Genomic DNA, 14075 nt, shown 5'->3' on the forward strand with positions numbered 1-14075 from the left:
AATGTATTACATATTGACTATGACTAATAAAAGTGGGTTGTGTACTAGAAATTTGCTATAAGAATAGATCTTATGCATTTCTACCAGCAAAAAAAAAAAGTTATTATGTGAAGTGACAGATGTGTTAATCAATTAACTGTGTAAATCATTTCACAAAGTATACATATATCAAGTCATCATGTTGTACACATTAGACACATACAACTTTATTTATCAATTATATCTCAATAAAGCTGAAAAAATATTAAGTAAAATTAATACCAGGAATAGAGGAGAACTTCCTAATTTGATGAAAAGCACTTACAAAGAAGCATTATACTTAATGGTGAAAGAATGAATATTTTCCCCCTAAGATAAGGACACCATTCATATTCACCATAGTGTTGGAAATTCTAGCCAGTGAAATAAGGCACTAATTTTAAATTTTTTTTTAATGTTTATTTATTTTTGAGAGACAGAGAGACAGAGCACAAGCAGGGGAGGGGCAAAGAGAGGGAGACACAGAATCCAAAGCAGGCTCCAGGCTCTGAGCTGTCAGCACAGAGACTGGCCTGGGGCTCAAACTCACAAACCATGAGATCATGACCTGAGCCGAAGTCGGATGCTTAACCGACTGAGCCATCCAGGTGCCCCAATAAAGCACTAATTTTAAAAAGGAAATAAAAGGCATCCAGTTCAGAAATGAAGAGATAAAAATGACTCTGCTTACAAATGACATGATTATCTATATAGAAAATCCCAAGGAAGTTAAAAAAAAAAGTCCTATAACTGATAAGAGAGTTAAACAAAGGTTACAGGACACAAATAAACATACACAAATCAAATGTATTTCTAGATACTAGCAATGAACCTGAGCACACTGAAATTTAAAATACAATACCATTTATAATCACTCAAAAATAGGATATACTCAGGTGTAATCTAACAAAGCAGATACATAACTTGTATATGAAAATGTCAAAAACACTGAATAACCAATGAGATAGACTATGTGCACAGACTTGAAGACTCAACCTATCATTTCTCCCCAAACCAGTACACATGTTTAATATGATCCCTAGAAAATCCTAGCAAGATTTTTTACATATTCTCAAGATTCTTCTAAAGTTTATATGAAAAATAGAGAAACTATAATACATAAAAGAATTTTTAAACAGAATAAAGTGTGAGAATAAAATCAGTCTATCAGATTTCAAGACAGCTACAAAAATCAAGACTTGCAGTATTGGCAGAGAGGCAAATAGATCAATGGAATAGAACGGAGAAACCAGAAACAGACCCACACAAATATACTGTTGCTGTTTTTACAACAGCAATTTAATAGGGGAAAAATAACCTTTTCAACAAATGAAGCTGGAGCAACCGGACATGCATACACAAAACAATATCCCTGATAGTGTCAACAAATCAGGTATAGATGGAATAAGTCAACCTCACCATCAAACCTGCTCTAAAAATTAACTTCAAATAGATCAAAGACTTAAAAGATAAAACTATGTAACTTTTAGAAAAAACATAAGAGAAAATCTTCTACACAGGAAATCTAAGGGAAGGCAAAGAACTCTTAGATTTTACACCAAATGCACAATCCATGAGAGGAAACACTCCCAAGTCACACTCCACCAAAATTTAAAACTTCCTCTGTGAAAGACTCTGTTCAAGAGCATATAGATGGAGAGAAAATTTTTCTAACCACACATCTGATATAAAACTAGTATCTAGAATATATAGAGAACTCCAAAACATAATAGTTAAAAACAGAAAGTCCAATTAGAAAATGGGTAAAAGGTGTGAAGATCATATACAGATGGCAAGTAAACATGTGTTCAACATCAGTAACCATTACGGAAATACAAATTAAAATTACAATGAGATACTACTACACCTATCAGAATGACTAAATAGAAAACAGTGACAAAATCAAATGTTGGTAAGAATGCCAAGAAACTAGATCTCTCCTACACTGCAGGTGGAAATGTATAATGGTACCACCTCTCTAGAAATTGGTTTGACCGTTTCTTTAAAAACTACATCTGCAACTACCATATAAACCAACAAGTGCATGCCTGGGCATTTACTCCAGGGAAATATAAACTTTCATTCACGAAAGCACAAAACCTGTACGTAAATGTTTATAACAGTTCTCTTTTAATAGCAAAAAACTGGACACTTGGATAACCTTCAAAATATGAATGGTTAAACAAATGGTATATCCATGCCATAACATATAACTCAAAAATAAAAAGGAACGCACTATTTTTTAAGTGTATTTGTTAATTCTGAAAGAGAGAGAGCACAAGGAGGGGGACAGAGAGAGCGAGCAAGAGAGAGAATCCCAGGCAGGCTCCACACTGTCAGTACAGAGCTCAATGCAGGGCTTGAACTCACAAACCATGAGATCATGACCTGAGCCAAATTCAGATGCTAAACTGACAGAGCCACCCAGGTGCCCCAAGGAATGATACATGCAACAATATGGACAAACTTCCAGACAGTTATGCTGAGTGAGAATTCCCAATTCCAAAATGTTGCCATACTGTATGCCTCCACTTACATACATTTTTAAATAATGAAATTCTAAAAAACAGAAAACAGATTACTGGTTGCCAGAAAACACAAGGCAGTAGACGTGGAGGGGAAGTGGGTATTGCTACAAAAAGGCAAAATGAGAGATCCTTGTGCTGATGGAAATGTTTTGCCTCTTGATTATATTAATGTCACTGTCCTGGTTTTGATATTGTACTACAGTTTTATAAGATGTTATCAATGGAAGACTTGGATCTCCTTATATTTATTATAACTGCATATGAATCCTTAATTATCTCAAAAATATAACATATAACAAAGAAAACCAGGACCTGTCTTCTGTCAAAAACAACTAGAAAACTGAACCAAATATGTGAAACAACTGTTTTCAGAAACTAGACAACCAGTAGCACAGTAATGTGTGATCACTAGGAGAAGGGAAACAAAGGAAGTGAGTCATACAATTTCCTAACACTTTTTGTCTAGAGGCCTTTATAGATCAAAACAGAACAGCACAGAGCAAAGCACTGTAAACATTTGTAAACATTAGTAAACACTGTACACATCAGTAAAGAAGAGTGGAAGAGCTGGATTCTGTGTGACAGAACAGAAGGGAATCATGAAGACTAAGAATTACAGGATTCCCCATAGAGATTTCCTTGAGTCTTTGCCTGAAAACTAAGCTGCAATCGTACAGAGTGAGACTATACAAGTGTAGGAAAAGAGCAATTAATGGACATCTGTAAACTAAACAATTCCTGGAAAAAACATAAGATTGGTACACATTCAAATGCTAACCCACCAGAATGAAAGAACTCCGTGAACACATGGTCTTGCAATAAGGACCCAGTAAGACTGCATGTTAAGAGCAAGGTCAAACAATCTTAGAGTAAAGGCTACTGTAGACATACTGTAACAAACCTTAAGGATCAAGCTGAATTACAAGTGAATTAATTGCCTGCAAAAATGAATTAAACTTCTGGGATGCCTAGCTGGTTCAGTTGGTAGAACATGCAACTCTTGGTCTCAGGGTCCATGAGTTCAAGCCCCACATGGACATGGAGCCTACTTAAAAAAAGAAAAGAATTAAACTTTCTTTAAAAGAAGATGACAAAATTCAGATCAATAAATTCAACAACACTACTTCAAGATTCTGGAAAAGAAAACACAAAAAATTACTAGGTATGAGAAAATATAAACCATAATCAGAAGAAAAAGTAATCAATAAAAATAGACCAAAAATGATATACAATGGTAACTAGCAGAAATGAAGTTAAAAATAACTATTAAAGTTTCCTCAAGAATTTAAAAGAAACCATGAACATAATGAAAGTGGAATAAATATACAAAATGGCACAAAATGGAAATAATAGAGCTGAAAAACACATCTAAGTGAAAACTTCATTCAAGGTATTTAATGGAAGATTAAATACTGTGGAAGAAAGAGCAGCACACTTGAAGACCTAGTATTAAAACCACGCAAATAAAGGAACATAGTTGAGGGAAAGCCTAAAAAATTAAACAGCAGTTAAAAAAAAACAAAAAACTGTGAGATAATATAAAACAGTGTATGTTTTTATTTAAATTCCAGTTAATTGGGGTGCCTGAGTGGCTCAATTGGTTGAACATCTGATGTAGGCTTAGATCATGATCTCACAGTTCGTGAGTTCGAGCCCCACATCGGGTTGCTGTTGTCAGCGCAGAGCCCACTTCTGATCTTCTGCTCCCCTGTCTCTCTGTCCCTCCCTGCTTGCACTCTCACTCTCAAAAATAAATAAAACATTTAAAATTTTTTTTCAATTTAAATTCCAGTTAGCTAACATACAGTGTAATATAAGTTTCAGATGTAGAATTTAGTGATTCATCACTTACATACAACACCCAGTACTCATCACAAGTGCCCTCCTTAATACCCATCACCTACTTAACCAATCCCCTTGCCCCCCTCCCCTCCAGCAACCTTCAGTTTGTTCTCTATAGTTGAGTCTGTTTTCTGGTTTGCCTCTCTTACTGTTTTTCCCCATCTGTGTCCATCTGTTTTGTTTCTTAAATTCCACATGTGAGTGAAATCATATGGTATTTGTCTTTCTCTGACTGACTTATTTTTGCTTAGCATAATTGCTCTATCCACATCATTGGAAAGGGCAAAATTTTATTCTTTTATTTTTTTAATGTTTTTAATTTATTTTTATTTATTTTTGAGAGAGAGACAGACAGAGTGTGTGTGTGTGTGTGTGTGTGTGTTTGTGTATGTGTGTGTAAGCAGGAGAGGGGCAGAAAGAGAAGGAGACACAGAATCTGAAGAGGCTCCAGGCTCTGAGCTGTCAGCACAGAGTCCAACATAGGGCTCAAACTAATGAACCCTAAGATCATGACCTGAGTTGAAGTTGCATGCTCAACCAACTGAGCCACCCAGGCACTTCCAAAAACACCTTTTAAAAATAAAAGTGAGTACTCTGAAAGTAAATAAAATGACTAGGATAATAGAAAGCAGAGATCTTTGAAATAATCGACCAAAAAATGTTTGAAGTCAAAAGTTGTTAATTTTTTTCAAAAGATCAACAAAACAACAAAAATCTATGTAGATTTGATCAAGAAAAAGAGAGGGCACAAATTTCTAAAATCTGGAATGAAGGAGGGATTACCACTGAATATCTTACAGACATTAAAAAATAACTGGGGCACCTGGGTGGCTCAGTCGGTTGAGCATCTGACTTCAGCTCAGGTCATGATCTCACACTCCGTGAGTTCGAGCCCCGCGCGTCAGGCTCTGTGCTAACAGCTCAGAGCCTGGAGCCTGCTTTAGATTTTGTGCCTCCCTCTCTCTCTGCCCCTCCCCTGCTCATGCTCTGTCTCTCTCTGTCTCAAAAATAAATAAAAACATTTTTAAAAAATGAAAAAAACAATAAATAGCTTGAATAACTATAACAAAAAAATCAAAAGTATTTTTGACAAATTTCCTACAAAATACAACTAACCCAACTGACAGAAAATGAATTTGACAAAGATACTAAAGACAGAACATTAGCTCTACCAAAACAAAAATAAACTTAAATGACAAATTAGCTTCCTCAAAATTAAAACCTACTCTTCAGAACACAACAGTAAGAAAATAAAAAGGCCAGGTGCACCTGGGTGGCTCAGACAGTTAAGTATTTCAGCTCAGGTCATGATCTCATGGTTCCAGAGTTCCAGCTCTCTTTCTCTCTCTCTCTCTCTACCCCACCCCTGTGTGCTCGCTTGCTCTCTCTCTCTCAAAATAAATAAGCTTAAAAAAAAAAGGGCAAGCCACAAACTAGAAGAAATATTTACAAGGACTTGTATTCAGAATAAAGAATTCATATAACTCTATTAAAAAAAAAAAGACCCAGTAAAATGTAAGTGAAAGACATAAACAGATACTACACAGAAAAATGAGGCAACAGGTCAATAAACATTTGAAAAAATTTTTAACCTCTTGAGTCATCAGATAAATAAAAATTAAAATCAGAACAAGATACTGCTGGCCCATTCATTAGAATGGCTAAAATTTAAAAGACTAAAAATGAAAACTGTTGCTGAAACATGGACCAACTGAAACTCTCATATTTAAACTTAAATTTGTGGAGAGTTCTCACCATTAACTGGTAAGAATTGCTCACTGTGCCTAAACTATTTGGCACAAACAATATGGTTTACGCCAAATACGTGCTTTCCTTCTGGGAGTGCGGAATTTTGTTATGTACTAAGTAGAAGGTGCCTATATCACCAGTGACAATAAAAACTCTGGGCACCAGGTCTCAAACAAGCTTCTCTGGTTGGCAGCATTTCACATGTGTTGTTACAGTGTTGTTGGGGGAATTAGGTTTGTCCTGTGTGACTCCACTGGGAAAGGACTCTTGGAACCCTGTAGCTGATTTCTCCAGACTTTACTGCATGCATCTTTTTCCCTTTGCAGATTCCTCATAGAATACAAAAAGTAATTCATAGCTTTTGAGAGCAACTATATAATGAATCCGGTGGGTCTTCATAGCAAATCTTCAAACTTAAGGGTGGTCTTGAGGACTTCCAAACACAAGTAAGCCTTGCACAAAATACCACCTAGCCTTCATTCTTTTCAACTTCTACCACTTTCTCCCCACCTACAACAATACAAACACACTAATAATTAAGGCCCATTGATGGAGTATACTTAACATGCGGCTGTTAGATAAATTCCAGATCACATACACAAAATTCCAATGCTGAGTAACAACAATAAAAGTCATTTTAAAAAGGTTTTCAGTTAGAACTCTTACTGATGACAACTACAGTTTCCCTTCATTTAAAAATAACATCAGATAAGTTCTCAGGATTACTTCATATTTGACCAAGTCTGTATCAAAATTAACCACCACAGGTAGAAGTAAATTGAGAAACTAAAATGATAACTCTCAGAGTGAATGTGAAATCACATCTTCAGGGTTTGATGTAAAAAACCATTTAATGGTTTTTTTAAACAACTTTATTGAGGTATAGCTGATATATGACACACTGCTGATATACCATAAACTGCACACATGTGTAGAATTTGATGCTTTGGGCATATAGTACATATACAGTGAAACCATGGACACAATTAAAATAAAGAAATTTGCATCATCCCCAAAAGTTTTCTCTTATCTTTTCTGTAATCCATTCCTCTTTTCAACATTATTAGTAGGCAGCCACTAAACTGGTTTAAGGCATTATAAATTATCAGCATTTTCCAGAATTTTACATAAATCAAATGCAAAATGTTCATCAGACTTCTCCACTCCCCAAACCAACAACCTTATACTCCCTAGAATCTACATCTACTTCCTTCCTTTCACCCATTACCTACTCACTAGACACTGGCTCTCTGCTACTATCAATCCTATTAAATGGGATTCTCTTTTTATTTTTAATATGAAATTTATTGTCAAATTGGTTTCCATACAACACCCAGTGCTCATCCCAACAGGTGCCCTCCTCAGTACCCATCTCCCACCCCCCCATCAACCCTCAGTTTGTTCTCAGTTTTTAAGAGTCTCTTATGTTTTGGCTCCCTCTCTCTCTAACCTCTATTTTTTTTTCTCTTCCCCTCCCCCATGGTCTTCTGTTAAGTTTCTCAGGATCCACATAAAGGGAGTCTCTTAAAAATCACCAATGGCCTTCTAATTGCAAAACACAATACCCCCTACTCAGTACATTCTACTACACTACTCCACAGTACTTGAAATCATTAATCACCATGTTCTAAAAAACAAAAAACACACTTCCTTCTCCTTAGCCAATTATAACCTCCATTTCTCAGTCTCTCTGTGCTAGTTCCTCTTTTTTGTCCTCTAAGGTGATCTCAAGTCTCTAAAGTCTCATTTGCAGCCCTATACTACCATAGCAGTAGTTGTTATAGCAACAGAAGCAAACATTTATTGCGCTGTTATCATGTGCTAATAAGCACTTTGTTAGGAGCTTCATATAAGTTCACTGATTCCTCATAACAATTCTATGAAGTAATAATGGTATCCCTATGTCAAATACACACAAAATTAGACAGAATAACATAATGAACCTACATGAACACATCACTCAGCTTTGATAAATAACAACATTTTGTCAATCTTGATTCATTAATCCCCACATACACATTTTTACCTAATGCAGTACGTTAGAGAGAATTTTAGAATTCATGCATAAATACTTCAATATGTATCTTTAACAGGTGCTTACTGTTTCTCCAATAAACTCCATTTTATAATTATGCTGTGTAGCAATGGTAGATACACTCCTCTGTTAAATGGCAGATTCCCTGTTGCCAGAGAGACAAAATCCAAATTCTTTAGCATTCCTTATATTCTCTGGCATATAAGAGTCTTCAAATATAGATCCAACCTACCTTTCCTGCTTTGGCATCCATCATTTTTCTGTACTATGCCCTTGCCAGTTTGGAGTATCTAACATTCCTTGAACATGCCTTGCAATTTCATGCCTCTATACCTCTGCTTTTATGATGTAAAACATTCTATAAGGCCTTGTGGCTATCTGGCAGAATTCTATGTATCTAGTTGACAGTTATTACATAAAAGCTAATTACAAAATGGGAAATATAAACTTTCTAGAATTTCATTCTTTTCCTCATGAGCATATATTTTATTTAAAAACACAAAATTATCAAATATCTATTGTCCTTTTCTTAATTTTATCTAACTCTCTTATTTTTTAATTCTTTATGTATGCTCTTAAGAAAGCTAATATTTTGGCAAGCCTAACAATTATGTAACATGACATTTCACCAAAAGATATTATGTCTCAAAAACTTTTGATTTCTAAAATTATAAAGCCTAAATAAGTTTTACCCTGGAGTGTATGATGCAAAAATAAAGCCTTCAAAAAATGCAAAAGACAAAACCTATCATTCTTAAGATCACTGGGCATAAAATTTAGTAGTTTATTTTTCCTACATAGTATCCTCTTAAAATGTAAAACTTCAATATATAGTCACAAAAATATGTAACTTAAAGCATATTTTATAATCATCCCAGTTTTTATTTTCCTTTTTTTAATGTTTATTTATTTTTGAGAGAGAGTATACACACGCACAACATGCAAGCATGCACAAGCAGGGGAGGGGCAGAGAGAAAGAAAGAGAGAATCCCAAGGAGGCTCTGCACTGCCAGCACAGTGTCCGACACAGGGCTCGATCTCATGAACCATGAGATCATGACCTGGCTGAAATCAAGAGTCAGACGCCTAATCCACTGAGCCACACAGGTGCTCCTCATCCTAGTTTTTCTTTAAGAATGTAGTATCTTACTACAAAGTATTCATGAAGAACAAAACAATTAAGCTTTGAGAGTTTTATAAACTGTTTTATAGAAAGAAATGTTTTACCACTTATTAATACTTCTGAATGCTATATTTGCTATCTAGTTCAGATATTATTTTATTCAGGCTATTATGAGTTTTATTATAAGTCAAACGCAACTCAAGACATAATAATAAGTCACCTTTTAATTTTCTTTAAACACGAACAGCTATAAAAAACCTACTGAAATTTTTACTTATTGTGATTATATTAATTATATATATATATAATTAATATAAAATAAAATTATATATATAAACAGAATTATATATATAAAAGATATATAGAAATGCATTTTTATCACTTTAAGTGTGTAGAATCATTAAATGATTATATTTTACAAATAATAAAGAATTTTCACTATGGTTCCACAAAATATCATTGCCCCATGAAATGGTTATCTCTATCTTTATTTCCAGTTGTTAAATTTTTAAAGTTTAAGAATACAAACACACGCTACTCAAAGGCATACAGTTATTTTATTAATAAATGCTACAATAATCTAAGACGCTAGAATGAAGTTGGTATTACCAAAACACACAATTTCAGAAGTCATTAGTCAAAAATAAAGACATTAAGAGAGTCTGATCAGACAAAAAATGAGCTCTAATGCTTAAGATTAGTTTAATTTGGTTTCTTCATTTTGATTGGCTTATGAAATCATTCCTAAGATTAATCACAAGGTAGTCTCTCCTACAGTCTCTAAACACCTTTGTTGCAGGAAATTTAGAAAATAGGTATGAGATTCTGAGCACCTTTCCTTAACTCTAAAACAGAATTCTGATTATCTGCTAGAGAAGTCATATGGAGAAGCCTTGAGACTATATGGAAAGTCTAGCTATATCAGTGATCTGGCTGAGGAGAGCCTTCCAGCCATCCTTGTCAGGATGCCAGACATGTGAATAGACCCTCTTGGACACCACAGCCAGCTGATCCTCCAGATGATTATAGCCATATAACTAAGTGTCCAGGTGGCCCCAGTCAAGGTACAAAATAATGAGAGTTAAAATGGTGATTAAATTAATCCACTAAATTTTGATACACTTTGTTATACAGTAGTAGATATTTTAAGGGTGTCATAGTTCATGTCTCACTCAACAAGGTTTCAAAGCCATACACTGTTCATCAATTGTTGTTTTAATTACAAACATACTATAATTTGAATGACTATCATCTCCACAATGATCCTCAAACACTAGTATTGGAAACAAGGTGATGGGGTGGCCAAGGTCACAAATATTACCTATAATAAATAAAAAGTATATAATATCACAAATTACAACTTTCCAATAATTTATGAGATTTCTCATCTAGTCAAATTCTAAATTTTTGGTAATTTTAAATCAAGACAAATACATAAAATACAGAAATTATTTTCACAAAAGCATTACTGATGAGTAGTGGTAGAGAAGGGACTTTGGCAATGTCTACATTTTTCACTGCCACAACTTCAAGGGGGGAAATGTTGCTGACATTTAGTGAGTAGGAGTCATATATGCTGCCAAGTATATTATAATGCACAAGACCGCCCCCCACAATGAAGAATTATCTGGCCCAAAATGTGAACAGTGCCAAGGGTAAGATGCCCTGGCTGCAAGGAATTAAAATTTGAAGATACTGTCTTCTTATAATCATTAAAAACTAATAAAAACTAATAAAATGAATGATCTTACTGGAAAAGTTGATGATTAGAACTCTGAACAATTTTCTTTCTTAATAAAAATAGTATATGATCATTTTGATTATTTATCTGTACAAAAAAATAGCAAAATACGTTAAACATTAAGCTACAGAAAAATATAAAAGCTTCTAATATTAATGATATGAAAGAGTGAGGAGAAAGCAGTTTTTGCAAATGCATTCCTGAAGAACAATGTTCCTAAATGTATTATAACTGCCAACTAAAATATATTTTGTTTGATCAAATTAATATTTACTGGAAACAGAATAAATACATAAAATCTATTCATAAGAAGTCTTGTTTAAATTTATATTTTAACAAGAATATCATCATCAACAAAGACATCTAATTGAACATTATTTGAAAGTTTTTTCTATTTTGTATTTTAGAAATAAACTTATCTAAATCCCATGGATCCACAGGACTAGGACTATGAATAAGTCTTTACTTTTTGTCAAATCTCTACAAAAAGTCTCTACTTTTTGAAGGAAAAAAATATTACGTGTTCTAATGGGCTTTTTCTTTTTTTTTTTTTTTTAATTTTTTTTTCAACGTTTTTTATTTATTTTTGGGACAGAGAGAGACAGCATGAACGGGGGAGGGGCAGAGAGAGAGGGAGACACAGAATCGGAAACAGGCTCCAGGCTCCGAGCCATCAGCCCAGAGCCTGACGCGGGGCTCGAACTCACGGACCGCGAGATCGTGACCTGGCTGAAGTCGGACGCTTAACCGACTGCGCCACCCAGGCGCCCCATAATGGGCTTTTTCAAAATAAACTTTGCAGCTATGATCATACATGCATTTTCTGTCCTTTAAAAAAAAATAAGGGGCGCCTGGGTGGCTCAGTTGGTTAAGCGGCTGACTTCGGCTCAGGTCATGATCTCGCTGTCCATGAGTTCGAGCCCCGCGTCGGGCTCTGTGCTGACAGCTCAGAGCCTGGAGCCTGTTTCAGATTCTGTGTCTCCCTCTCGCTGACCCTCCCCTGTTCATGCTCTGTCTCTCTCTGTCTCAAAAATAAATAAAATGTTAATAAAACATTTTAAGGCACCTGAGTGGCTCAGTCGGTTAAACATCCGACTCTCGATTTCAGCTCAGGTCATGATCTCATGGTTTGTGGGTTCGAGCCCCACATCAGGCTCTGTGCTGACAGTGCAGAGCCTGCTTGGGATTCTCTGTCTCCCTCTCTCTGTCCCTCCCCAGCTTGCATGCGCACTCTCTCACTCTCTCATAAATAAATAAATAAACATCAAAAAAGAAAGAAACATTTTAATACTGCTGACACACAGCAGCGTCTGATATAGTTCTGTAAAGGAAAGGATGAGTGTGCCTACTGTAAAAGATTAAAAGATGTGCAGGTAAGAATTGTTTTTATATCCAACAAACATACTAGTTAGGTTCCTATATTAGAAAAAGTAACAATGAACTTATCATACCTTTACATTTGGCTTCTTTGTTGAAACTCCTCTGTACCAACCTAAAACAAAGCATACAAAGGAAATTAACATCATATTGTTGTCATTTCCTATAAGACACACCATATGAGAATTTTTAGGGAAAAAATTAACACAAAACTTGCCAAGATAGGTACAAGTATGGTGGATTTATTAGGAGTAATTTACTCTAAAAGGAACAGTCTTACAATAAACACATTTCCAATTTTCTTCAAAAGGCAAAACTTTCAACTGAATAAAACACAAAAAATTTTAAAAGACCTCAAAGGACCTGTACTTCAACTCTATGAACATTTCTTGGTTTTCTAGATGCTGATGTTGACGTCTGTGCTTCATTTATTCCCTCTCAGCATTCATACACAGCAATACACAGCAATAATAATGAAAGTTTCCATTACACAGTAAAAACAATTTTCAGAGAAAGGAAATATTACCAAATTTTCTCAATTCTAATCTATTATTTTAGAGTTTTGTTATAGTTTTTCTTCTTGGGTTTAAAAAGGAAAATCTCCATTATTTAAAAGCAGATGTTTTCTGAAGATTTTTGCTTCTAAGCCTGCATAGAGTTTCTTTGATTTCCTTGGGGAAATATCCTTTCAATTTAGATCCTAATAAACAGTCTCTTTTTAGTAATATATATTCATTTCCTACTCATATTTATTAGTTATCTTTGCCTTCAGAATAACAGTATTTGATATCTATAATCTCAAAAAATCAACGTCCTTCCCTCTTTGCTATCCCAAATATTGTACTCTTATAAAATATTTTCTAGTAAATGGAAACTGAATGATTATACAGGGACAGAGGAAAAAGCAGATCATATAATTTTATGTCCTTTAAAAATAACAATTGAAAGACATCAAAAGCACTTATGAAAACTTTTTTTAGAGAACTAAGCATATTGATAAATCTCACATACAAATAAAACTTTTTGAGAATGATTTCTCCATAGGCTTTGAGCTATCATTGCAGAAAATGTTCAAGTCTTTTCTTCTTGTATATACCAATGCCATTGCCCTTTTGAACTGGACAAGAGGTGATGAATTCTCTCTTGTACTGTATAAAACCAATGACTTGAAAAGCAATAGTAAAACTCAGCTTTGCATCAAAAAAAAAGGTGGGGGGGATCTCCAATGAGTGGTATCTAAAGGAGGAAGATGAAGGAAAAGAAATTATTGATAATAGCTAATAATAAGTGAGAGTTTATTGTTCTTAATTCCATGTACTGTAATTGAGAGATTGTTCCATGTATTAACCTTTAAATCTCACAACAAAGCTATGAGGAAAGTAATCAACTTTCCTGAAATCTCAACAAACAATAAAAGAAGAAATATCCTTGTTTATGTTTAGTTTAGCTGAGATAATAAATTCGGGAAACTCAATTTATACCTTGAGAGTTTCAATATCTTCATTTATTAATACTTGTTATAATATCTTAAGAAACAGAACACAGAATGGTATCAGCAAGAATGGCAGAGTAAGGATCTCCAAAAAGCCTCTCCTCAATAAAAGCAGTTAGAATCCTGGCAAAAACTTTCAAATTCAAATTGTATAGAACTCTGGAAGTAAA

At 34.5% G+C, this 14075-nt stretch overlaps 1 protein-coding gene across 13 annotated transcripts in view; it reads right to left on the reverse strand.

Moving 5' to 3' along the window:
• Positions 1-14075, reverse strand: part of DOCK3 (dedicator of cytokinesis 3) — a 595409-nt gene that overhangs the window by 446870 nt on the left and 134464 nt on the right. For 12 of the 13 annotated variants that reach the window (XM_058726773.1, XM_058726766.1, XM_058726765.1 and 9 more), the window contains exon 3: positions 12488-12528. In XM_058726773.1, the coding sequence (XP_058582756.1) occupies positions 12488-12528 (41 nt within the window). Of the gene's footprint in view, positions 1-8238; positions 8318-12487; positions 12529-14075 lie in introns of those variants that run through there. The other variant, XM_058726771.1, reaches the window with a different exon arrangement.

The sequence above is a fragment of the Neofelis nebulosa genome, chromosome 4 (genome assembly GCF_028018385.1).
Source record: "Neofelis nebulosa isolate mNeoNeb1 chromosome 4, mNeoNeb1.pri, whole genome shotgun sequence".
NCBI lineage: Eukaryota > Metazoa > Chordata > Mammalia > Carnivora > Felidae > Neofelis > Neofelis nebulosa.